Source organism: Balaenoptera borealis (genome assembly GCF_965194805.1).
Source record: "Balaenoptera borealis genome assembly, chromosome: 7".
NCBI lineage: Eukaryota > Metazoa > Chordata > Mammalia > Artiodactyla > Balaenopteridae > Balaenoptera > Balaenoptera borealis.
Window position 1 is genome coordinate 115098770 of NC_138864.1, and position 25017 is coordinate 115123786.

Here is a 25017-nt window from a genome sequence, read left to right on the forward strand (position 1 = left end):
GTAGTTGCTCATGGGAGCAGGGAAGGCATATTTCAGGATTTGGGGAACTGCCTGCTTTACATTATTTGAAGGAACAAAGGTTCCTTCAACCATGGAGTTCATTCCTAGTCCTTTGCTGAATCTCTCAGATCTTCTTGTCTCTTGACCCACCAGAACCAGGAATCCATTCTGATCTCATGCTATCTGTTCAGTGATCTTCTATGTCATCAGGCTAAAGTCATCTTACTTTGTAAATACTCTCTCTACCACCACGACTATTCCATGTCAAAACATGATTGTGAAAAGTAATGATTCAATGTCGAATTTTAAAATAATATTTGTAAATGGCACATAGTAATACAGGAGGGCATTTATATTATGTAAAATCAAGAGAAGGCCAAAAAAAATGATTTCCATGTTATTACTACAACCATATTAAATTACACCTGCCTACGGCTATGGACTAGAGAAAAAGAGCACAAGAAAAAAATTAAAATAAAGACATTAGAATGGTAATGTGGTTTTTTTTTTTTAAACAATGCTTTTTTCTTAATTTAAATTGTATTTAACATGAAGTTGTTTTCCATGAAATAAAACTTAAAATTACATTTTTTAGCCTCTACTCTAGACAAGATTATGACTCTGTTAGAAATAAGCCCAGCTTCTTGGAATTAAAAAGTAAGTGGATTTAAATACTAACCGGAAGGGTGGAGGAAGCATACCCTACAGAATTAGTAGCGATAACCGTGTGACACTCAGTGAAGGGGACCCTCAAAATCTTTGTTCGAAGTGTGTGGTCCATTGACTACCAGCAACTAACTGCAAGCTGATTAGAAATTCGGACTCCCGGACACCACCACCCACTGAATCAGAATCTGTCGATACACTGAACAAGATCTCATGCTCCCATGCACACTGGAGCTTGGGACGCACTGACCTAAATCAGTTCTCAGTGCTTTGTGATGAAGACACAGCTGCCATTCCACGGGGCACTACTACAGCTAAGTTTCCAGGAACTGGTACAGCTATGGTATTTGGAGGAATGAACACTTACGAGGTGTTAACAAGACTCAGTCCTTTCATGGGTATTTTTTAAAAGGAGGGGTTGGGGAGGAAAAAAGAAAAGAAAGGAGAAAAAAAGGAAATAGATATTAGCTTCATAGAGCGAAAGACTCAGTGTTTGAGAGAATGAAACCCTTCTGGTGGGGCTACAAAAAATTTCAGAAAACATTTCCTGCAGCCTGAGATACCCACTGTAACGGGATCTTCCAGAACTGTGTCCATCTCACTGAACTTTAAGTAGATGTTTCCTCGGCAAATTCGCCACAGCAGCCTCTCAAAGGAAGCCATCCTCTCCCGGTTGACCACACCAGCCGTGAACCTGGGCAGTCAGAAGAGGACATATTACTGAGGCACAGGGAGTGGGGTGCAGGGAGAAGGCCCTGTAGGATAGGAAGATGTGCAACCACAAGGTGGAGGACCACCTTCCCTCTAAGCAGGAGGTAAGGACATAGCCCTGATGGGCAGGGGCCACAAGGCCACCCTGGATCCCAGACCCAACTTTCCCCAAGTCCCTTTTGACCTCCTGTTTCCTTCGACATGTCCGGGTTTCCTTAATCATCCCAATACTATACATTCATTTATTTGCAATTAAAAATATGATAGACCATTCATTATAGCATTGTAGCTGAAGGGAGCAAGTGGTTCAATCTGCTCAACAATGGTCTCTATGCGTTTATACCAATAAGGTATTAAAACTGAAACATATATATTGATTTCTATACATCTCTGCTTTTACAATCATCTAGGTATCTAGATAATTTCTGATCCGAACTTTTCAAATGAACTTTAGAATGGTTACTTTCACTGGCCTATTACTTTAAATGTACACTGATTCTGTATTACCTTCTGATCAAATATTTTCAATACATATTTTCCTTGCCATTTCAAATTCAATGTCTAGTGCCTCAAATAGCAGGCCCCCAAGTACCTATTGAATAAAAAATTAGAATTCTAAAACTCACTTTCATCAGTTTTACTTGGACACTGAATGAAATCCCACCATTCTGAATCACCACACATTTTGGTGGGTATTATCACATCCTATTACCTCTACTTGTGGAAGACACGATTGCATAACTACCTCGTCGCTAATTACACTCAAACTTCACACTCCAAATCTATTTTATTACCAAAACAGTATTTCAGAGACAAGAAAAAAAAAAAACATGTATCCCATAGCCTTGTTCCAAAGCCAGGGAAGAGTTGTGAAACCCCATCTAAACAATTATCACTACATCCTTCCCATGTGGAGACAATACACACATCACACTCTTCAGACTCAAGAAGGTCAGTATCACCATAAACGAGGTAACACTACCTGCAACTCCACCAACCTGGTCAGGTTAGACTTGGGTTTATTACTGGATGGAGGCCTTACAGTCATGTGAAAGAATCCTCATGCCAGTCGTTATTTGTCCATTCATTCATTCACTCAAACACTCAGGGAAATCTACCACGCGCCGGGCATTGAGCTACGGACCAGGGAGCCATCTACACATAACCTTCAGAGCAGGGAGTTTCACTAACCCCAGCTTTCCACTCATGTATGCAGGTGTAGGTCTTAACTCCAGGAGACCAGAAGTGTCTTCCATAAAGAAATCATCAGCTAAATTGGTTTCCGTCTGAAAGTCAAAGAATCACTATTTTCATTTAAATGTATTTAGACTACATTAAAACCACACCTCATGGTTTTGTCTGCTTTTAATGATATTTCAATTTTCCACAAATAGTTAGAATTCAAAAGGTACACTGCTTAGACCTGATCTATTTTTCTGTTTTAAATAAAGATTTATGTGTGTGTCAAAAAAAAAAAAAAAAAGGTAGCGTGCTCTTTGCCAGATCAAAAAGCTTCCCCAGTCTTTTCCTACCAAAATCCCAAATCTGCTCAAACTAACTTGTGCTTTTTTCTGACTTCCACTTCTGCCTGGGCCATTTGGGGCACATACTTTTCAGTGAGCACCTTAATATTTTTGCATTCATTTCGACCAGTGCCACATGCCACCCTAACCCTCCCCCTCCCCCTCGGCCCAGCCATGTGACAGAAACAGCACAATTTACTCATATTCCAAACCAGCCAGTTGTCAATATGGAAATTTGAGGTTCTGGAGGAAAAGGCCCTAGAATAAATAGTCCCCAAATTACAACCTCAAAGAAGTCCTGGGTTTTCTTCAGGAGATGTTTGAATTCAGTCAGCTCTAGGAAGCTTTTCTTCAAAGCCTGATAGTTCTGATTGGCTTCCTGTAACTCTCCTTCCAGTTTTTCTAGAGCAGTCTATGCAGGAGGGAAAAGAAAGTAAGCCAGGCAGAAAGCACTATGACATTTACTGTACATTAACCGTAACAGATAACTAAATATCAAAGTGGTATTCAGTGCATCACAAGGTAGCTTGAAGTTGAGAGGCCTGTTCAGTCAAACTCAGCAAGATTGTAGAGCTGTAAGTAAAGCCACTCTCAGGAGTTCTCTCATCAAATAGGGAGGATCAGAAAACAATCTGGGGGAAGGGACATTAGCTGCATGAGGAAGTGAAGGCATTTCAGCAAATCACGTCTCTTCCCCCATTTTAAACACTGAATAGGGAAGCTGGAGTAAATTTACATGTTGAGAATTCCTTCTGCCCCAAACACGTTGTAGTGATAAAATACAAAATATATTTTCTCATAAAATATAAAAAGAGAAACCACCAGTTCTGAGTTGGGTGGCCTGGAGAACCAGGTACAAGCAAGTGAAAAAGGCGACACAGAGAAGGGTGAGCACAGAAGGCAACATGACAAAAACGAACAAGAAACCAATCTCCCTTTCAAGTGAGGCTACAAAAAGAATATGGCTCATGAAGAAATCTAATGATAGGAAAAGTCACCAACAAAATCAACAATCAGAACACAAAATAGCAGTGGGTGGAATTATTTTTACAGAATAGTCTGAAAGAGTTTTGAGTGTTCGAAGAGATAAACAACGGTATTACTTCCACTAAAAAGTAAAACAAGAAATTACTAAACAAACGTCATAAAATGAAAGAACAGGAAGTATTAAAAAAGTACTTAGAAATCTTAAAAATGTAACATACAGTTACTGAAATTCAAAATCCAATAGGTGAGTAGGGACTTCCCTGGTGGTGTAGTGGTTAAGACTCCACACTCCCAATGCAGGGGGCCTGGGTTCGATCCCTGGTCAGGGAACTAGATCCCACATGCATGCCACAACTAAGAGTTCACATGCCACAACTAAGGAGCCCTCGAGCCGCAACCAAGACCCAGTGCAACCAAATAAATAAATATTAAAAAAAAAAATCCAACAGGTGAGGATCAACTCTCTACTGGACACAATTTGAGATTTAGCAAATAATGTTAAAGTATGAAAGCTCATTTCTCATTCATCCAATATCCATCAACAATAGAATGGATAAAGTGTGGTACATTCAATAAAAGAAACACTACCCAGCAGTGAAAATGAATTAATTTCAGAAACATGAAAAATACAAAATTCAGGTAGTGATTATCTCCAAGGGAGGAGGGGAGGGGTGATGAGGGGCACACAGAGGGCTTTAAGAGCATCACTGTGGTCACCTTTCATCTTATACAGGGTGGTGACACTTGATATTTGCTATATCATTATTCTTTGTACCATACATGTATTTCTAAAAATCCTAATACACCACTTATTTAATGAAAACAATTACAAATAAATCCATACTTAAACACATTGTAGTGAAACTACAGAACAAAGACAAAACCTTAAAGGCCATCAGGGGGAAAAAAGACATATAATCCACAAAGGAAGGAGCACTGAACCAGCAGCAGATTTTATGGGAAAAATTTACTAAGCATGTATCTCCAGATGTTAAGCTTAACTATAATCTATAGCTTTCAACCCAAGAGAAGGGGGAAAAGGGTTGAAGGGTATTACAGAAAGGCAGGAAAGGGGAGAAAAAAACCCAAAGGAATGGTATAACAAAGAGCCAGTAACTCAGTAATCACAATAAATGAAAATGGATTAAGGTCACCTATTAAAAGACTGACAGTATCATGCTAGATGTTTTAAAAATCCATCTAAGAGACACCCGTACCAAAGAAATTAAACAAACAAAAAATAAAAAGATAACCATGCAAATGTTAGTTCCTATCTTCTAAAAAAAGCACCTTAATATCAGACAAAATTGAATATTTAACATTTTTCAAACATACTTTAGTAGGGAGACTACATAATGAACCCACACACTGATCACCCAGCTTCAACTGCATCTCATTCCTTCCCCTCTCAAAAACAATCACTACCCTGAATTCTGAACACTGACTATAGGTGGCACACGTTGGGGGAAAAAATGAAATCCTCATTTCTTTTTTTTTTTTTTATACATTTATTTATTTTTGGCTGTGTTGGGTCTTCGTTGCTGCGCACGGGCTTCAGTAGTTGTGGAACGCGGGCTCAGCAGTCACGGCTCACGGGCTCCAGAGCGCAGGCTCAGTAGTTGTGGCTCACGGGCCCAGTTGCTCCACGGCATGTGGGATCCTCCCGGACCAGGGCTCGAACCCGTGTCCCTCGCATTGGCAGGCAGACTCTCAACCATTGCGCCAGCAGGGAAGCCCCGAAATCCTCATTTCTTAACCATCTGCTCTATCCATTTAATGACTCCATTAAAAGTAACGTTGCCATTAAAAATATTTTGGAGAACTATGCAGTATCTAAGAAATGGTTTACAACATGATAGTAAATGGAAAAGTAGAAAACTATAATGTATATTATGGATACGTAGTTATAAAAAATACAGCTGGCAAGAATAAAAACAGAAAAATTAAGGCAGTTTATGCTGAGATGGTAGATTTGTGGGTAGATTTTTTTTTCCTGAATTATTATTCCCTCTAGGATTACTATGAAAGCCTCTTTAGAAATTCTACAAGGCAAGGGCCGGAGCCACTGTGTACTATTGCCAGGATTCTCCTTTCTGGGAATGTGGGAGGAACACTCAAGTCACTGCCAGATCAGCTGAATCAATTAACCAATCCCCGTGGTCAATGGTAAGACACACATTACTCTCATGAGCACATGTTGTTTTAATTTCATCTTTACAATAAATAGTATCTAGAAGGAAAATACTGAGCAAAGACTGTTGGCAGACATCTGATTGCCCCTTATCTAACTGGTTATTATTACAAATGTGTACAGTTTCAAACCAACCAGTCAGCCAATAACAAACTCATTGGGATGAAGTGATTTTTTAAGGTACTGTCTAAAACATATAACCAACGCCAATTTGGAAATAAAAATAATTGTTACCTGTTTAACAAAAGCAAGAGTCTCCATGCGTGTCAAATTTCAATGTAATATCAAAGAATATCTGCAATTATTTGAAAAGGCTATTAAAATTCTCCTCCCTTTTCCAACTACCTATTGTGCAAGGCTGAATTCTCTTTACATACTTCAATGAGAATAACATATCCCAACAGATTCAAAGCAGAACAGACACGAGAAGTCAGTCTTCTATTAAGCCATGCATTTAAGAAATTTGCAAACGCCACTCTTTTCACTAAAGTTTTTGTTTTGGAAAATACAATTATTTTTCGTTAAAAAAAATGTTAACATGTAATGAGATATTGTTATTTTTAAATGAGTTACAGTAAGTCACCTACATACCAACGAGTTCTGTTCCAAGAGTGCGTTTGTAAGTCCAATTTGTTTGTAAGTCCAAAAAAATTAGCCTAGGTACTCAACTAACAACACAATCGGCTATGTAGTACTGTATTGTAATAGGTTTATAATACTTTCCACACAAATAATACATGAAAAACAAACATAAAAAAGAAAAAAAGAAAACATTCTTAATCTCACAGTACAGTACTTTGAAAGGTACAACTGTACAGTACAACAGCTGGCATACAGAGGCTGGCATCGAGTGAACAGGACAAAAGAGTTACTGACTGGAGGAGGGAGAGGAGGTGGGAGATGGTAGAGCTGAAGGATTGTCAGCAACAGGAGATGGAGGGCAAGCTTCAATTTCACTCACGCCTGACGCTGATGGCACAGGTTCTGGTTCTTTGCTGGAACCAGATGCACGTTCGTATCTTTGAAAGTTTGCAACTTGAAGGTTCATATGTAGGGGACCCACTGTAATAAATACTTTGCTTTTTTTCAGTTTTAGTTCCTAATGCAGTCATATCAGTAAATATAACCCTCATAAATAAAGCTCTTCGGGATCCTCAATATCGTATAAGAGTATACAATCACAGGACCTGCCCGAGGACAGTGGAGGACTTGAGAGGTAGGACAGGGCTGAGGAGAGCGGGCTTTGCTGCCAGGATGGGCCTGACATAGGCAAGAAGGGAACCATCGTACGTTCTCAAGCAGGGAAGTGACAAGATAGAGCGACACCATGACAAAAATTAGGCTGGCGGTAGGGAGGTAGAATGGACTGGAATGAAAAGAGAATGAAAAAGATTATACATATGGACAACTGAGCCACTCTGCTGAACACCGGAAACAAACACAACATTGTAAAAAAAAAAAAAAAGAATGAAATAGTTAAGAAGAAAGTTGGAAAACTAGGAAAACTTCTGCCAAAACTCAGAAATAAGATTAGAGTGATTTTGCAGCAACATGGATGGACCTAGAGATTATCATACTAAGTGAAGTGAGTCAGGCAGAGAAAGACAAATATAATATGATATCACTTATATGTGGAATCTAAAAAAAAAAAAAAAAATACAAATGAACTTATTTACGCTCACAGGCATAGAAAACAAATTTAAGGTTACCAAAGGGGAAGGGGGGGAGGGATAAATTAGGAATTTGAGATTAACAGATACACACCTACCATATATAAAATAAATAAACAACAAAGTCCTACTACATAGCACAGGGAACAATGTCTTCTAATAACCTATTATGGAAAAGAACCTGAAAAAGAATATATATGTGTATATGTATAACTGAATCACTTTGCTGTACACCAGAAACTAACACAACATTGTAAAGCAACTAGACGTCAATTAAAACAAAAAAGATTATGGTAAAAAACATGAGCCATTAAGATATCTCACAGTCCACAAGATCAGCTCTAGGTGTTTAGGAAGGTGAGGGGGATAATTAACAGGGCTGGTATCAGAAGACTAGTGATAAGACTGAAACTGGAGATGATTTTATGGAAATCCTATTCATATGGATTAAAAACATTCTCCCAAAATATCCAGATTTTAATAAGACAAGATCCAAAATATTTTCTAGGGGAGTTGCCAGTCTCATATTTCTGTTAGAGAATCTAGATTTATACTACTGATGGCTTCAACAATTTCAAGAATTTTAAGTTATCTTAAAAGAAAACAAAAAACAAACGAGAAAACCCAGCCAGAGATAAGGTTCAACTCAGTGAAGTTCCTCCTTACCTGCCCGCCTCCCTTAGGGAGCCCTTCCTCCTCTGACAATAAAAAGTCCAATTTTTTTTAACAAGATGTACAGGGCTGGCACTTCCCTGGTGGTGCAGTGGTTAAGAATCCGCCTGCCAATGCAGGGAACACAGGTTCGAGCCCTGGTCCGGGAAGATCCCACATGCCGCGGAGCAACTAAGCCCGCGAGCCACAACTACTGAACCTGCGCTCTAGAGCCCGCGAGCCACAACTACTGAACCCGCATGCCACAACTACTGAACCCGCATGCCACAACTACTGAAGCCTGCGCGCCCAGAGCCCGTGCTCTGCAACAAGAGAAGCCACCGCAATGAGAAGCCCACGTACCACAACAAAGAGTAGCCCCCGCTCACTGCAACTGGAGAAAGCCCGCGCGCAGCAACGAAGATGCAATGCAGCCAAAAATAAATAAATAAATAAATTTATTTTAAAAAAAAAGATCTACAGGGCCTTCCGGGATCTGGCCCTGCCTACCTTTTGGCATCCTCTCCCTCTGCCTCACCCTGCCTTCTCCACCACCCGCTCTAGAGGGCTCCTAGAGGGCAAGGCCATGTTTCATTTCTCTCTAAGGTGCCCTGTGCATGGCAGGTACTCAGTGTTTTATAAAAGCAAATAGACAGAGAGGGGAAAGAAAGAGAAAGGTCCCCACCGGCCACAGTGACCTTGGCTAAAGAAAACTGCTGTCTTCTCACACTTGACCTCAGGAGTCAGTCTGAGGAGAGGCCTCAATCCAGACTGGAACAAATGCATCAGCCATTTCCCACCAGACAGATAATTAGGAAACAACCCACTGGATCCAGCAATTCCACTTCTGGGTATTTATCCAAAGGAAATGAAATCACTATCTTAAAAAGATAATGACATCCCCACATTCACTGCAGAATTACAATAGCCAAGACATGGAAAAACACAAGTGTCCACCAACAGATGCGTGGATAAAGAGTATGTGGTATGTATACACAAAGGAATATTATTCAGCCATAAAAAAAAGGGGAAAGAAATCCTGCCATTTGCAACATGGATGTACCTTGAGGGCATTCTGCTAAGTGAGCTGAGTCAGGTTGAGAAAGACAAATACTGTATGATCTCACTTACATGTAGAATGTGGAGCCTAAAAAGAAACTAAACTCAGAGATACAGAGAATAGATTGGTGGTTGCCAGAGGCGGGGTGAGGGGGGTGGGTGAAATGGGTGAAGGGGATCAAAAGGTGCAAACTTCCAGTTATAAAATAAGTCCTGGAAATGTAATGTACAGCATGATGACCGTCATTTTGAAAAAGAAGAAAGGGCTTCCCTGGTGGCGCAGTGGTTGAGAATCTGCCTGCCAATGCAGGGGACACGGGTTCGAGCCCTGGTCTGGGAAGATCCCACATGCCGCGGAGCAACTAGGCCCGTGAACCACAACTACTGAGCCTGCGCATCTGGAGCCTGTGCTCCGCAACAAGAGAGGCCACGATAGTGAGAGGCCCGCGCACCGCGATGAAGAGTGGCCCCCGCTCACCGCAACTAGAGAGGGCCCTCGCGCAGAAACAAAGACCCAACACAGCCAAAAATAAATAAAAAATAAATAAAAAAGAAGAAAGAAAAAAAGAAAACATCCCACTGTGCCAGCGTAAGGTCTGTTCAGTGGCATCATATAGACAAAACTTTGCTACCTGTAAGAATCTTATGTCCCAAAGGAAACCACTCCTCGAAGTGGGGTGAGCTTCCCTAGGGCTACGTTGAGAAAGAGAGCTCTCTCCTGGATCGGGAAGAGTGACTCTAAAAATTGCACCATGGGATTTTCCTGGGGGAGTAACACTGAAAAGTGAACCAACACATAAATCCGCCTCCACGCCTTCAGCAATGGGGTAAAGGACCCATGAGAGGCTTGCAGAGTCCCCAAGAGACAGACTTCGTGACTGTCCTCAGTAAAGTCGCAAAGAACCTACCTCCAGGGTAATCATTTCCCGTGGGAGAGGGGTCGACGGGGACTTCTCAGGCACCTGAATCTCAATCTCATTTTGCATCTGATCTTCCAGAAAACCTGAGGGACAAAACCCCACCAGAGAGCCCGAGGTGACTGCATTTTCTCATACCTACGAAATGGGGTCAAGCAGGACAGGTGCCTTTCCCAGCTTAGCTGCCTGTATTGCCCTGGGGACCTGCCACAGCACCGGGATCCCATCTCTAACCTCCCTGACCCATCTCCAGGATCACCTAGAGTAGCATTACAAATAGGGGCATATTGCAGGACACCAGCCCTGCAAACCATTTCCCTCCCTGCCAGTTCACTTTTAGACAGCAAGCAGAAAATTGGCTCACGGAGGATTCTCTCCAGCGATTCACACCTTCTGACTTCATTCACAAATTTCCTTTGGAAGCGGCTCTCGTTCACATTTAACTAGAGGCGGGGGGAAGAAACCACAAGGCACGTGAAACCACAAGGCACACATTAGTAGCAACTGCTGCCAACATATTCTCTTTGGTTATTTTATTATTATTTTTTTTAATGCTGGAGAATGTTGCTGGAATCGTCTTAGGACTAGATACTTCTGTGCACAAGACAGGAGAGTTCCAGGCAAAACACACCTTGATGTTCTTACACTCAACCCCCCAAATGCCTTAAGCTCTGGCCTCCTTATACTTCTAAGAGACCTCTTGTAGCTAAGGTTTCCTTATTTTTAGCTGCACTGACTAACCAAATTGCCTTGAATTCCTCAATGGAGTCATGCATATGGCAGGACCTTGAAAACTGCACAGCTCCCTGCAATGTATCCCTGTCTTCAACAAAAAGTCAGCGTCCTTGTGGTGGTGACTTCACAGCTCAGCCCAATAAATGTTATTGAGGAACTGCCCCATATCAGGTCCTGAGCTAGGAACTAGGGCCACAAAGAACAAGACATGACCCTTCTCTGCAGGGCTTACTTTTGACCCTGACCTTAGTGAGAAAATAAAGAGTTCAATTTTCTAAATTGGATTCAAAAGATTTTGGTGAGGATCTAAACTGCCTCTGGGAAATGATAACCCAACATCATACTCAGGACAGTCCAATGGTGACAGATGGTAAACAGACTTCTCATGGTGATCATTTTGAAATGAAAAGAAATATCAATATCCTGGTATCATTGTGTACCGGAAACTAACATAGTCATAGGTGTAGGTCAATTATACTTCAAAAACAAACAAACTCACTATACTGCTGAACTGAATGAATAAGCATTTTCAGAACTCTAATGGAAAACTGATGAATTCATAAAAGTGCTAACAAAAGATCAAGATGAAAAAAAAATTAATTACATGGGACTGAGTGAACTGATGAGGATGATTATAATTTTTGTGACTTTCTGTTTGAATAATAAAAAAAAATCTCACAAGGACTCAGAGGCAAAAAATATACAAATCAATTTTCACTGCAAAGTAAAGGAGCTGTTACAGTGGAGGATTACTGGACTGAATGTCAATATTATGACATAGTATGAGTGTTTCATGTTTGGTAATTGCAAACATTGTTGCTTTTGTTGTGGTCATCCATTTACAATGCTTGGTGTCAGTTTATTTATCTCTTGTAAAAATAAAATACAGTGTATGTGTGTGATAAAAACAAAAAAAAAACAAAAACAGAAACAAACAAACTCATAGAAAAAGAGATCAGATTTGTGGTTACCAGAGGTGGGGGGTGAGGGAATGCAGAAATTGGATGAAGATAGCCAAAAGGTACAAACTTCCAACTATAAGATAAACAAGTACTAGGGATGTAATGTACAACATGGTAAATTATAACTAACACTGCTGTACGTTATATATGAAAGTTAAGAGAGAAAATCCTAAGAGTTCTCATCACAAGGAAAAAAATTTTTTTTCTATTTAATTTCGTATCTACAGGAGATAATGGATGTTCACTAAACTTATTGTGGTCATCATTTCATGATGTATGGAAGTCAAATCATTATGCCGTACACCTTAAACTTACACAGTTATAGGTCAATTATATCTCAATAAAACTGGAAGAAAAAAAAAAAAAAAGAAACAGTCTAGCCCAAGAATGTCACTCTGCAGAGACTGTGGACTCCAGGATACTTTTTCCTCAGACTAACTAGTCAGGAAGAATTGGTTTCTGCCCTGAGAACAAGGTTGGTAATCCATGCGCCCATTGGATATATCAAATGTTTTGAAGATGGTACATCAGAAAGTAAAATACAGTGCCATCTTTGTGATTAGAGTTTCAAAACATTCCTATAGAAGAGACACACAGGGAGGAAGGGAGAACATGTTTGCAAGTCACTTGCCCAGTGTTATCGCAAATCCTAGCCAGAAGAACTAGAAACACCGAATTCCATCTCTTCCAGCCCAGGGCTCTTCTCCCTGAACTTTGTTCACTACCAAGAAGTGGAAACTCCACCTTCTTCTGGTCTCCAAAGAATGCAGTACTTACATCTTTGAACTGAACCAATCCAAGCTCTCCAAGCTCAGCTACACAGCAATATGCAGCCTCAACCTGGAGGAAGAGCTGTGACAAACACATCTCCTCACTTCGGAATACGGACGCCATCTTGACCCAGCCTTGGTCTGCAGGAGACAAAGGTATTTGAGGTAACAAATGGGTGAAAACCTTAGGGTGAAAACCTTAGGACGAAAACTGGTTTTAGTTGCGTCAAATTAAAATCCAACAGAACTAAAAAATGCAACAGGAATCACTCCTGATTTTAAGAATATGAACAAAAACAAGGTAGCACTTTTCACCACCTATCAGATTGGCAAAAGATTAAAAGATATGATTGAAAACTCACCTTTGTGGAGAGTATGGGGAAGCAGGCATTTTCATACACTTAATACTTGAAGTGTTACATTTGTACAGCTTTATAGAGAGCAATTTGTCAATATCTACCAAACTTTATATTACTCATATCCTTGACCCAAGATTTCCACTGCTCTTCACCCAGATAAACTTGGAGATGTATGGGGAAATAGACTCACAAGGATGTTTCTGATAACATTGTGTATACTAATTATAATAAATAGACGTAACCTAGATATCCATCAACAGGGGAATGATTCAACTGATACAACAAGAACCTGTGCAGTCAGCAGGAATTAAAAAAAAAGTCTGTATGTCCTCTATAAGGAAAAAGGATATTCACCTAGAATCCATTCTCATCCAAGACCCAACAGACTGCCCTATTGCTGCCAAACCAAATTGTCTTCCTCGAAGTCCAACCTTTTGGAAGAACTGTCACACCTCCCAGAGGGAGTCCCTTTTCCTTATCATTTTACAATATATAATCTACTATTTGCCAGACACTGGGTTTATCCTTCCTGTTTTAATCCTTCCATTGCCCCATTTTCCCACAGGATAAAGTCTAAAACCCTTGACATAGCCAACGAAGGGCTGCGTGCATCGTCCGGCCTCGGCCTTCCCCTCCAGCTTCACAGAATTTCTCCTTCTTACCCTAGATTTAGCACCTCAACTGCTTCCTCCCCACCCTGCATTCCCCACACCGGAATACTCCTGTCATTCCTCCCTCTGGGTGTCAGGACCCTCTTCCTCCATAAGCTTTCCCATCCCCAGCACTCCCAGTGAACTTAGCCCCCTCCTATATATTCCTCCCAGAATATAATCAGCTGCAATTACTTGCTTAGTGTCTGTTTTGCCCACTAACAAGAAAAATCCATGAGGTCAGAACTCTGTGTCTTTCACTCCATCACCAGTCTAGCTCAATGCCAAAGAAGGTGCTCAAAAAACGTTTCCCCATTTATTGACTAGAGGCTAACCCTCATCCCTCCCTCCAGAATGCAGAGTCTGGTTTTCCATTTTTGCCTTTTGACACCGAGATGAATGAATTTTTCATCCTGCCCATTCTGGTAAGTACGGCGATGTTTTCATAGAAAAGAGACGGAAGACATTAGCTTCTTGCAGACCAAAGAGCACAAGGTAGAGACCCTTCCTTCCTACCCAGCCTTGTCCGAGCAGGTCCTGGGCGCGGGTCTCCCGCGGCTTCCTTGGCCGGACCCCGAGCAGGCAGCGCGGGCCGCAGCGGCCGGGCCGGGTGTGTCGGGCTGGCGAGCGGCGGGCCGGACGGGACCAGCCCGGCCGGGGACTCCGCAGGCGACCTCCCTGCGGCGACGGCCGAGCCCCTCCAGCGGCTTCTCCTCCCCGGGCGCCCGCAGAGGCCGGGAGGCGGCTCTGTTGTACCAACACCGACCTGTCCGGGGCGAGGACAAACCTGCCCCACCGGCCGGCCCTGCTCAAACCCCCTCCCTCTCCCCGCCCCACCTGTGCCCTCGGCCATGACCTTGCGGCCCCACCAGGAAGCAGTGACTTTCTTCCCTAAGGAAGAAACCAATCCCCCAGTGAGCGGAGGGTTTGGGGAGAGGTTGCTCGAGGCCTCAGAAGGGCCCCAGAGACAACTTTCTGCGTATCTACTGCTCACATTAAAACCCTCCTCTTCGGTGGAGAAATGAAATAACATTAAAAAATGGTTTTGGAAAAACAAACAAACACACACTCACTACCCTACCAACAATTTCAAAAACACTTACTTTCAAAGGAGAATAGACAAACAAATCCATCTATATAGCCTATGGCTAAAATTCAGCTTCCAGGTGGCCCAGGTAAAGAGACAGAGCCAGTTGAGAGATTTATTCTTTTCCTACTGAGGTTTGCTGTCTTTCCCATTTATCTGGCGGAGGGGTGAGGGGCAGAAGAGTGAGCCAATTAGATGTGTTTCTCTGCAGGGGCCACCTGTGTTCACTTGGTGAGGTGAGCAGATCCCCCAGGGACGCCCTGGGTGCCTGTAAAATGTACCCTAGAATGAGGGGGGTGCTTTTTGTTTTTTTACACTTTGCTATGGAAAAATTCAAGCAACTGCACAAGTACAGAGGCTAGTATAAGAACCCCCCATGTACACACCAGTCAGCAGCAACAGTTGTTGAATTTTGTATCATCTAATTCCCACCCACTTCTCCTACCCACTCTGGGCTATTTTGAAGCAAATCTCATACATCACATTTTTCTTTCAAAATATTTGAATATCAAAATAGTCAAAAGATAAGGATTCTTCCATGTATATGTTATATACACACACACACACACACACACACACAATACTATGGTCACACCTAAAATTCAACAATAATTCCTTAATATCAAATATCCCATCAATATTCACATTTCCCAGGTTGTCTGAGATTTGCCTTTTTAGTCAGCCCCTCAGGTGATTTTTGTGTATGATCAAATTAGAACCATTGCTTTTGAGAACACACGGTGAAAAATCTAACTTTAGCCTGGGAGGAAGCAGAGAGAAGCAGGGTGTAGGCAGTTTGGAAACAATCAGCTGAGAAGAAGCAGCTATTTTGCACCTGGGGCAGTGGAGGACCGGTATTAAGAAGCCAAACTTGGCCACACCCACCCATCTCAACAGGGCAGATCCACTCAAGAGTCCAGACTCACCTGGGCAAAGTTTCAAAGACTGAACTCAGGATTCGCAAAGCAGAGCAGGAAGATTAGAACTGAAAACTTCCGAAGGCATCATCGGTGTTGACTCTGCCTCCCCCATCGGATAAGCTCCGGAGGCAAGAGGAGCCCCTGCCCCAATTAGTGCCTCCCTCTGCTTGCTCCTCCCCCTGCCCACCTCCGTTCTGCTCTTCACCCCAGCTGGGAGCGCTGTGTCTTCCGGTCATGTGGGTGGAACAGTAGCTCCCAAAGGTCCTGGTGCCCGGGAGTCACTGAGAAGCATAGAGAGAAAAAAGTACATCTTGATGGTTAAGAGCAGAGTCAAGATCCAAACTGCCTGGGTCAGGAGACCATCTCTGCCTTTTAACATGTGTGACCTTGGGGAAGCTATTTAGCCCCTGGGCCTCAGTGTCCTTATCTGTAAAAATACAATAGGATCCTAGGTATTTATTTAGCATGTGGAAATATAGGAGGGAGAGGTTATTTTCAGGTTTGCTATTTTTTCTCCTAGAGCCCCAAATCAAAGGTGCAGAAGGCCAGCATGCTCATATGACACTGGCAGGACTCTAAATTAGTACAACCTGGGGAACTCCCTGGCTGTCCAGTGGTTAGGACTCCGAGCTTCCACTGCTAGGGACGTGGGTTCGATCCCTGGTCGGGGAACTAAGATCCCAGGTGCCGCGCAGCAAGACCAAAAAATATAAATAAATAAATAAGTGCAATCTGTCTGAAAGTCAATTTGCTTGTCCTTTGCCCCAATAATCCCACTTTTGGAAGTTCATCCTAAAAAAAAAAAAAGTAAGGATGTAAATCAAAATTTAACTACAATCATGTCTATTGTAGTATTGTCTGTAATAAGCATGTAATTGTAAAAGACCTGAATTCTTTCATCCATTCAATAAATATTTATTGAGAGTCTATTATGTGCCACTCTGTTCTGGGCTCTGAGGATAGGGTGGTAGATAAGAGACAAGGTCTTCCCCTCATGAAGCTCACGTCCAGATGGAAGGAGACAAACAGTAAACAAGTAATAAGTTAGCAAGATATTGAGGATTATGAAAAGTGCAATCAAAGAAAGATAGGCTTTAGAGAAATGAAGAGAGATCATTTTAGACAAATGGTCAGGGAAGACCTCTCTCATTTGAGAGGAGGTGGCATTTGAGCTGAGGTGTGGAAGTTTTTTAAATGAGCCAGTTTTGCAAAAAGAAGCTGCTAGAAGGGTATTCTAGGCAGCAGGAACCCCAAGGCAAGAGCAGGGGTGTGACATCATCGCAATAGCTAATATATCTATTGAGTGCTTGCCATGTGCTGGGCATTGTTCTCATGACTGTAGAACACAATTAAATACTTTACATGTGGACTTCCCTGGTGGCAGTGGTTAAGAATCCGCCTGCCAGTGCAGGGGACATGAGTTCCAGCCCTGGTCCGGGAAGATCCCACATGCCACGGAACAACTAAGCCTGTGCACCACAACTACTGAGCCTGTGCTCTAGAGCCCGCGAGCCACAACCACTGAAGCCCACATGCCTAGAGCCCGTGCTCTGCAACAAGAGAAGCCACCACAATGAGAAGCCCGCACACCACAACAAAGAGTAGCCCCTGCTTGCTGCAACTGGAGAAAGCCTGCATGCAGCAACGAAGACCCAACACAGTCAAAAATAAATCAAAAAAAAAAAAAAACTTTACGTGTTTTAGCCCATTTAATTTTCTTAATAACTCTATGAGGTTGGCAGTGTTCTTATTCTCATGTTACACATGAGGAAATAGAGGCACAAAGAAGCTAAGTCATTTGCCCAAGGTCACACAGTCACTTATGACAGGTCATCTGACACCAGAGTCCTTGTTTACAACCACTGCATGGTATTGTCTCACACCTTCTAAAAAAATTAACTCAAAATGGTTTAGAGATAAGTTGAAAACATAAAACTCTACAACTTTTAGAAGAAACACAGTAGAACGCTTCCAGAACTGAGGGTTTGGTGAAGAGTTCTTAGACAGGACACCTAAGTACAATCCATAAAAAGAATAAAATGGATTTAATTTTTTTTCTTTTTGCTGAACAAAAAGACCCTGTTAAAAGGATGAAAAGACAAGAGAAAGGCTGGAAGAAAATATTTGCAACCCACATATCTGATAAAGAACCCATATCTAGCATTTGTAGAGTTCTCAGTCTTCAACAGGAAAAAAACTGAACAATCCAACTAGAAAATGGGCCAAAGACATGAAAAGACATTTCACCAAAGAGGATATACAGGTTGCAAATACGCGCTTGAAAAGATGTTCAACATCACTAGCCATTAGGGAAATACAAATTTAAACCATAATGAAATATCAGTATATATCTATTAAAAGAGCTAAAATAATAAATACTGACAATTCCAAATGATGGCAAAAAGGAACAGAAGTTGGATCTCTCATGCATTGCTGGTGGGAATGTAAAAAGGTACAATCGCTCTGGAAAATAGTTTGACAGTTTTTTTAAAGACTAAACATGCATTTTCTTTATAACCCAGCAATCACACTCATGGACATTTAATCCAAAGAGATGAAAACTTATGTTCCCCAAAAAATCCATACATCAATCATAGCAGCTTTATTTATAATATCCAAAAACCTGGAAACAACCAAAATTTCCTACTTATGATACATCCATACAATAGGCTACTACTCAGCACTAAAAGCAATAAACTATTGATAAACACAACTCCGATAGATCTCAAGGTCATTATGTTGGTGAAAAAAGGTCACATACTGGATGATTCCCTTTTTTTTTTTTTTGGACTCACCGTGTGTCATGTGAGATCTTAATTCCCCAACCAGGGATCGAACCCATGCCCCATGCAATGGAAGTGCAGAGTCTTAACGACTGGACCACCAGGGCAGTCCCCGGATGATTCCATTTATATAAAATTCTTTAAATGACACAAATTATAGACATGAAGGACAGATTAGTAGTTGCAAGGGATTAGGGATGGTGACATGTACGTGTGACGATGAAGGGGTAACATGAAGGAGAACTCTGTGGTGATGGGATAGTTTAATATCTTGATTGTGGCGCTGGTTATATGAATCTATACATGTGATAAAATGACACAGAACCACATACACTCTTTATATTATTGTCAATTTCCTGGTTTTGACATTGTACTATAGTTATGTAAGATGTAACCAATGGGGAAACTGTGTGATGGATATGAGACCTCCCTGTACTATGTTTGCAACTTTCAGTGAAATCTACAATTATTTCAAAATAAAAGTTTTTTTTTTTTAAAGATTTCAATAAGAGCAAAGATGACTGGTGCTTAGGTGGCATCCTCAGAGAGAGAGCAGAGAAAAATTTTGGAGATGTGTGTTCTAGATCAAGCTAGCCCAAGAGATTTGAGCAACCTTCAAACGATAAGTCCCCACCATGAGACTCAGTTCCCTCGCTGCAAAATGAAGATGTTGAGCCAGATGAGTGGTTTTTAAACTGGGACACAGAACCCTAGGGATTTTGCACAGCCCTCTTCAGGCCCCATTTTGGGGAAGTGGAAAGGAAGAGTCAAGATGCCCTGCTTCATCCTGAGCAACACTTTTATCTATGGTATCGCTGTATAATTTTTTCTGTTTGAACAGAGAATTTCCTCATTAAAAAGAAGTATGAAAACTAGGGCAGGGTGGGGAGAGAAATAAAATAAAAAACAAATTACTCTGAAAGCTGCATGAAGAAAGGATTAGTAATGGACAAGAGAGGAAGCTAGTTTGTCAGGAAGAACTTTGAAATGATTTCAGTGAGAGAAAGTGGTTTGTCCTTACCCTATAATTGGTAAAAAGAATGATGCAGTCTTTATAGCTGTCATGTTATGAATTTTTGATTATTTAATCTTTTTGTGATAGGCATATATAATTTTATAAAAACAAATTGCAAAACTTTGGGAAAAAGAGATCTTAAGAAGTTAGAAACAATATAAATGTTCAGCATTACAGAACTGGTTAAATAAATTATGACGCAGCTGTGTGATAGAATAGAGTGCAGCTATGAAAATAGCACCAAAAGCATCCTATTGACAAGGAAATCTCTTCTTGGTACACTGTTGATGAAAAAGTATTTTATGAAAGTGTATATATAGTACTGATGACAAACTGAAATTATAATGGAGTGATCACGGTTCAGGCAGATAAAAATGGAGCCAGGTGGCCAATGAGGATCTGGTCTCAGACACGTCTCTGTACCACTGAGACCCTGAACTTCCTTTGAACTATACCAGACCCAAGGACACTACCAGCTATATTCCAAACAACACCTGCCAGCCGCAACCTTATGGTCTCAAGGTCTCCCCTTGTAACTATGCAACCATTTTAGACTCCAAGCAATCTTTAGTTAACAAGCACCCTTACTTCTTGCCAGCTCCGATTGTAATTCTTGATAAACCACTGTAACCTTGCCATTTTTGCCTAAGTCTCCCCCATTTTGTAGTCCAGCAGAACACAATTCACGTGCTTCTTGAATTTGTGTCTCCCAAGCTGCAGTCCTAACAAACCCCAAATCAACACCTTTTTATTTCAATCAGGTCTCTGTTTCTAAAGTTTTCTGTTTCTAAAATGAATATACTTGGTGTAGCCAGCAGGATTCAGTGGCAATCGGCACTTCCTCAGATCTGGTGTAAGGACCTACACAGACCCATTGTGTCCAGCCGTCTCTTCAGCTGCATCAGGTCTCCTGGCCGAGGTCCTTCCGGTTGAGCTTCAGGCCTTTATTTGGGGGTTTTATTGGTGTCGACACTAGTCCCCCTCCCTTTCTGAGTGTGGGGTTTTCTTGTTTGTTTATTTTTCTGTCTTGAGATGTAGGTTTCATGTTTCCACGAGTATTCGGAATAATGGGACACTCTTACAGAGAGAAATTCAAAGAAAGATGACACACCCACCCCCAGAAACCCCTGCTGGCCTTATGTTTAACATCTGTGGACCCTCATCCTGTAACTACTTATCAAAATGGGTCCATTTAAGCTGGGATGATTTACATTGCATTGGCTGAAATGGTGAACTTTCAAAATTCCCAAATTAGTCTATCTTCATGCATGACTAAAAATGTTTCAGAAACAGACAAATAATAGGAAGCATATTTTAATTAGTGTCTGGAGGCCTCTAAATGTAACATCAAGAAAACTGCTTCCCTCCAAGCTGTAAATGAAAAGTTGACTCAGACTTTCTCTAAACTTGAAAAATCAGTTGAATGAACTCTCTTGCCCCCCTCCTACCCCCTCCCAAAGTCTGCATCTTCTCTATCCTTTTATGCACCTTTTTCCAAACTCTTTTTTTTTAATCTGCAAGACCCCGCCTCCCTTCTGCTTCTCCACCTGACCCCCTTCCTCCTCCTCCTCCTTAACCCCCTCTCCTGGCAGGCCCTTTTAAAACTAAGCCCTCTGGACAAGAGTAAAGACCTGCCCTAGCGCCTCAGCAATTCCCCAGGCCTTCCTACAAGTAATCAGAAAATAAATCAGCTGCAAGCCAATATTCAAGGGCTAATAGAAACAACTGTTTTTGTTTTGCAAATCTCTACAACCACTACAAACTACTACTACCCACCTACCTTCACCAGCCCCAAGGCCTCACCTATTCCTCTCAAAATGATTATAGATATTATAAAAGATCAGGATATCAGAAAAAAAATGTCCTGTACTTTAAAATTTTTTAAAATAATCATCATCCTAAGACTTATAATAATAGATACATTTTCTTTCTCTGTCCAATAAAGTTATAAATCTTATCATTTCAATGAAACGTAAACACAGCCACATCACCTGAGACTGCAGCCTTAGCTCAATCAGTAGAACCCAAAACTAAAAAGAAAAAAAGAGGGAGGGAGACCGTTTTAAACACAAACTTCTAAAAGGACCCTCTTGCCCAAAGAGCCCCCTTAAAATTGCTTGTCAAAGGCAAAGACAGATCTTAAAAGTCTTCTCCAGGGCTTCCCTGGTGGCGCAGTGGTTGAGAATCTGCCTGCCAATGCAGGGGACACGGGTTCGAGCCCTGGTCTGGGAAGATCCCACATGCCGCGGAGCAACTGGGCCCGTGAGTCCCAACTACTGAGCCTGCGCGTCTGGAGCCTGTGCTCCGAAACAAGAGAGGCCGCGATAGTGAGAGGCCCGCGCACCGCGATGAAGAGTGGTCCCCGCTTGCCGCAACTAGAGAAAGCCCTCGCACAGAAACGAAGACCCAGCACAGCCAAAAAATATAAATAAAATAAATTCCCTCCGAAATACCTGGTGGTTTCTGTTTAAAAAAAAACAAAAACAAAAACAAAAACAGAAGTCTTCTCCATAAACTATAAGACTTCAGCCAACTGAGCAAGTAATCTAATTATCTAATTTATTCCAACTGTTATTTATAAACTAGTGAGTTTTGTAGTGCACCAATTCATGACTAAAGTTTTATTTATTTATTTATTTATTTATTTAATTTTGGCTGTGTTGGGTCTTTGTTGCTGTGCGCAGGCTTTCTCTAGTTGCAGCAAGTGGGGTACTCTTCATTGCAGTGCGCGGGCTTCTCATTGCGGTGGCTTCTCTTGTTACGGAGCACGGGCTCTAGGTACGTGCACTTCAGAAGTTGTGGCTCGTGGGCTCAGTAGTTGTGGTCTGTGGGCTCTAGAGCACAGGCTCAGTAGTTGTGGCGCAGGGGCTTTGTTGCTCTGCAACATGAGGGATCTTCCCGGACCAGGGCTCGAACCCATGTCCCCTGCATTGGCAGGAGGGTTCTAAATCACTGCGCCACCAGAGAAGTCCCCAGTGACTAAAGTTTTTTTTGTTTTTTGTTTTTTTTGGCTGCATTGGGTCTTCGTTGCTGCACGTGGGCTTTCTCTAGTTGCAGCGAGCGGGGGCTACTCTTCGTTGCAGTGCATGGACTTCTCACTGCAGTGGCTTCTCTTGTTGCGGAGCACCAGCTCTAGGCGCACAGGCTTCAGTATTTGTGGCACACAGGCTCAGTAGTTGTGGCTCACGGGCTCTAGAGCGCAGGCTCCGTAATTGTGGCACATGGGCTTAGTTGCTACACAGTGTGTGGGATCTTCCTGGACCAGGGATCAAACCCACGTCCCCTGCATTGGCAGGTGGATTCTTAACCATTGTGCCACCAGGGAAGTCCACCAATGACTAAAGTTTTAAAATGAAAACTATGAGATCTCTGGTTGTGTCTGTCTATATCCAGATGGTATGGCCAAAATTAATTTGTAAAAGAGCTCTATTTAATTGGCTTAAACAAATAAGTGCTTATAGAAACTCTCAGAAATATAATAGAAACTAACCCAAATGAATTTCAGGTTCACATGACCTGGGGAAATATTCAGTATTAAAGCTAATTTAAGGGACTTCCTTGGTGGTGTAGTGGTTAAGACTCCGTGCTCCCAACGCAGGGGGCCTGGGTTCGATCCCTGGCCAGGGAACTAGATCCACATGCATGCCACAACTAAGGAACCCACATGCTGCAACTAAGGAGCCCACGAGCCACAACTAAGGAGCCCTCGAGCTGCAACTAAAGGAGCCCACCTGCTGCAACTAAGGAGCCCATGTGCTGCAACTAAGGGGCCAGCAAGCTACAACTAAGACCCAGCACAACCAAATAAATAAATAGATAAATAAATTTTTTAAAAATCTATTTATTTATTTATTTATTTTTGGCTGCATTGGGTCTTCATTGCTGCGTGTGGGCTTTCTCTAGTTGTGGTGAGCAGGGGATGCTCTTCATTGCAGTGCGCAGGCTTCTCATTGCGGTGGCTTCTCTTGTTGAGGAGCATGGGCTCTACGTGCTCGGGCTTCAGTAGTTGTGGCATGTGGGCTCAGTAGTTGTGGCTCGTGGGCTCTAGAGCGCAGGCTCAGTAGTTGTGGTGCACGGGCTTAGTTGCTCCATGGCATGTGGGATCTTCCTGGCCCAGGGCTTGAACCCGTGTCCCCTGCATTGGCAGGCAGATTCTTAACCACTGTGCCATCAGGGAAGCCCAATAAATAAATATTTTTTAAAAAGAAAATAAAAATAAAAATAAAAATTACTACTTGTTAAGTTTTGGTGTAGTATTAAAGAAAAATATCCACAACTATCTGAAAAAGCTGGTAAAACATTTTCCCCCCTTTTGAAACTACATATCTATGTGAGGCCAGACTTCCTTTATATACTCAAACAAAAATAACAAATAGCAACAGATTGAATGCAAAAATAGATACAAAAGACAAAAGCTGTCTTCTATTGTCAGACATTAAAGAGATTTGCAAAATAAAACAATTGTCACTCTTCTCACTAAATTGTTGTTTTGGAAAATAGCGTTATTTTCATCAACCTATATATTGTATCAATATACAACAGGTTTCATATTATTTTCGATGAGCTAATATCTAAGTATTTTTAGAATTTCTCAGTTTTAATTTCTAGTGTGATAAATATCAGTGGATAGAATCCACATAAGCCATAGCTCTCTGGGGTTCTCAAGAATTTTTAAGGGTATAAAGGGCCACCTAGACCAAAACATTGGAACTGGCCTGGGGAGAGAACAGAGGGGTATATTAGCTTGCTAGGGCTGCCTGAACAAAGTACCACAAATTGCGTAGTTTAAACAACAGAATTTATCATTTCGGAGTTCTGGAAGCTAGAGTCCAAGGTGTCAGCAAGGTTGAATCAGCCCTTCTAATGGCTGTGAGAGATAATCTGGTCCATGCCTCTCCTCTAGCTTCTGGTGATTTGCTGACAATCTTTAGGGTTCCTTGGCTTGTAGAAGCATCACTGATCTCTGTCTTCATCTTCACATGCATGTGTCTGTGTCCAAATCTCCCCTTTTTACATGGACACCACACATCCTGGAGTAGGGGCCCAGCCTACTTGAGTATGAGTGTGACCTCATCTTAACGAATTACCTCTGCAAAGACCCTATTTCCAAATAAGGTCACATTCGGAGGGACTGGAGTTACGACTGCAACATATGAATTTGGGCGTGTACACAACTCAGCCCATAAGAAGGCGGAAGCAATAAAGTCAGGCCTGAGCATGGGAGAACTCAAGGTTTCAAGACAGGACAGAGTAGATGGACAAGAAACAGAGAGGGAGAAGGATAATCCGAAGAAGGAGAATTCTAGAGAAGAAAGTGTCTCAAGAACCATGGATCGGTCATGCCAGAGGAGGGCTGAGAAG

The 25017-nt window shown here is 41.8% G+C and overlaps 1 protein-coding gene and 1 long non-coding RNA gene across 10 annotated transcripts in view; one reads left to right on the forward strand and one right to left on the reverse strand.

Moving 5' to 3' along the window:
• The window catches only part of LOC309632627, a 364034-nt gene that overhangs the window by 60106 nt on the left and 278911 nt on the right, over positions 1–25017 (forward strand). The gene's annotated exons all lie outside the window — the stretch shown is intronic.
• Positions 1–25017, reverse strand: part of ATP6V0A4 (ATPase H+ transporting V0 subunit a4) — a 72864-nt gene that overhangs the window by 34534 nt on the left and 13313 nt on the right. For 2 of the 9 annotated variants that reach the window (XM_082400282.1, XM_082400283.1), the window contains exons 3-9: positions 16046–16139; positions 12850–12983; positions 10740–10818; positions 10367–10461; positions 3187–3312; positions 2569–2663; positions 1234–1360 (exon numbers count right to left, since the gene is read on the reverse strand). In XM_082400282.1, coding sequence (XP_082256408.1) covers positions 1234–1360; positions 2569–2663; positions 3187–3312; positions 10367–10461; positions 10740–10818; positions 12850–12983; positions 16046–16094 — 705 coding nt within the window. In that variant the 5' untranslated portion in view covers positions 16095–16139. Of the gene's footprint in view, positions 1–1233; positions 1361–2568; positions 2664–3186; positions 3313–10366; positions 10462–10739; positions 10819–12849; positions 12984–14367; positions 14605–14954; positions 15818–15864; positions 16004–16045; positions 16140–25017 lie in introns of those variants that run through there. The other 7 variants (XM_082400284.1, XM_082400281.1, XM_082400286.1 and 4 more) reach the window with 6 other exon arrangements.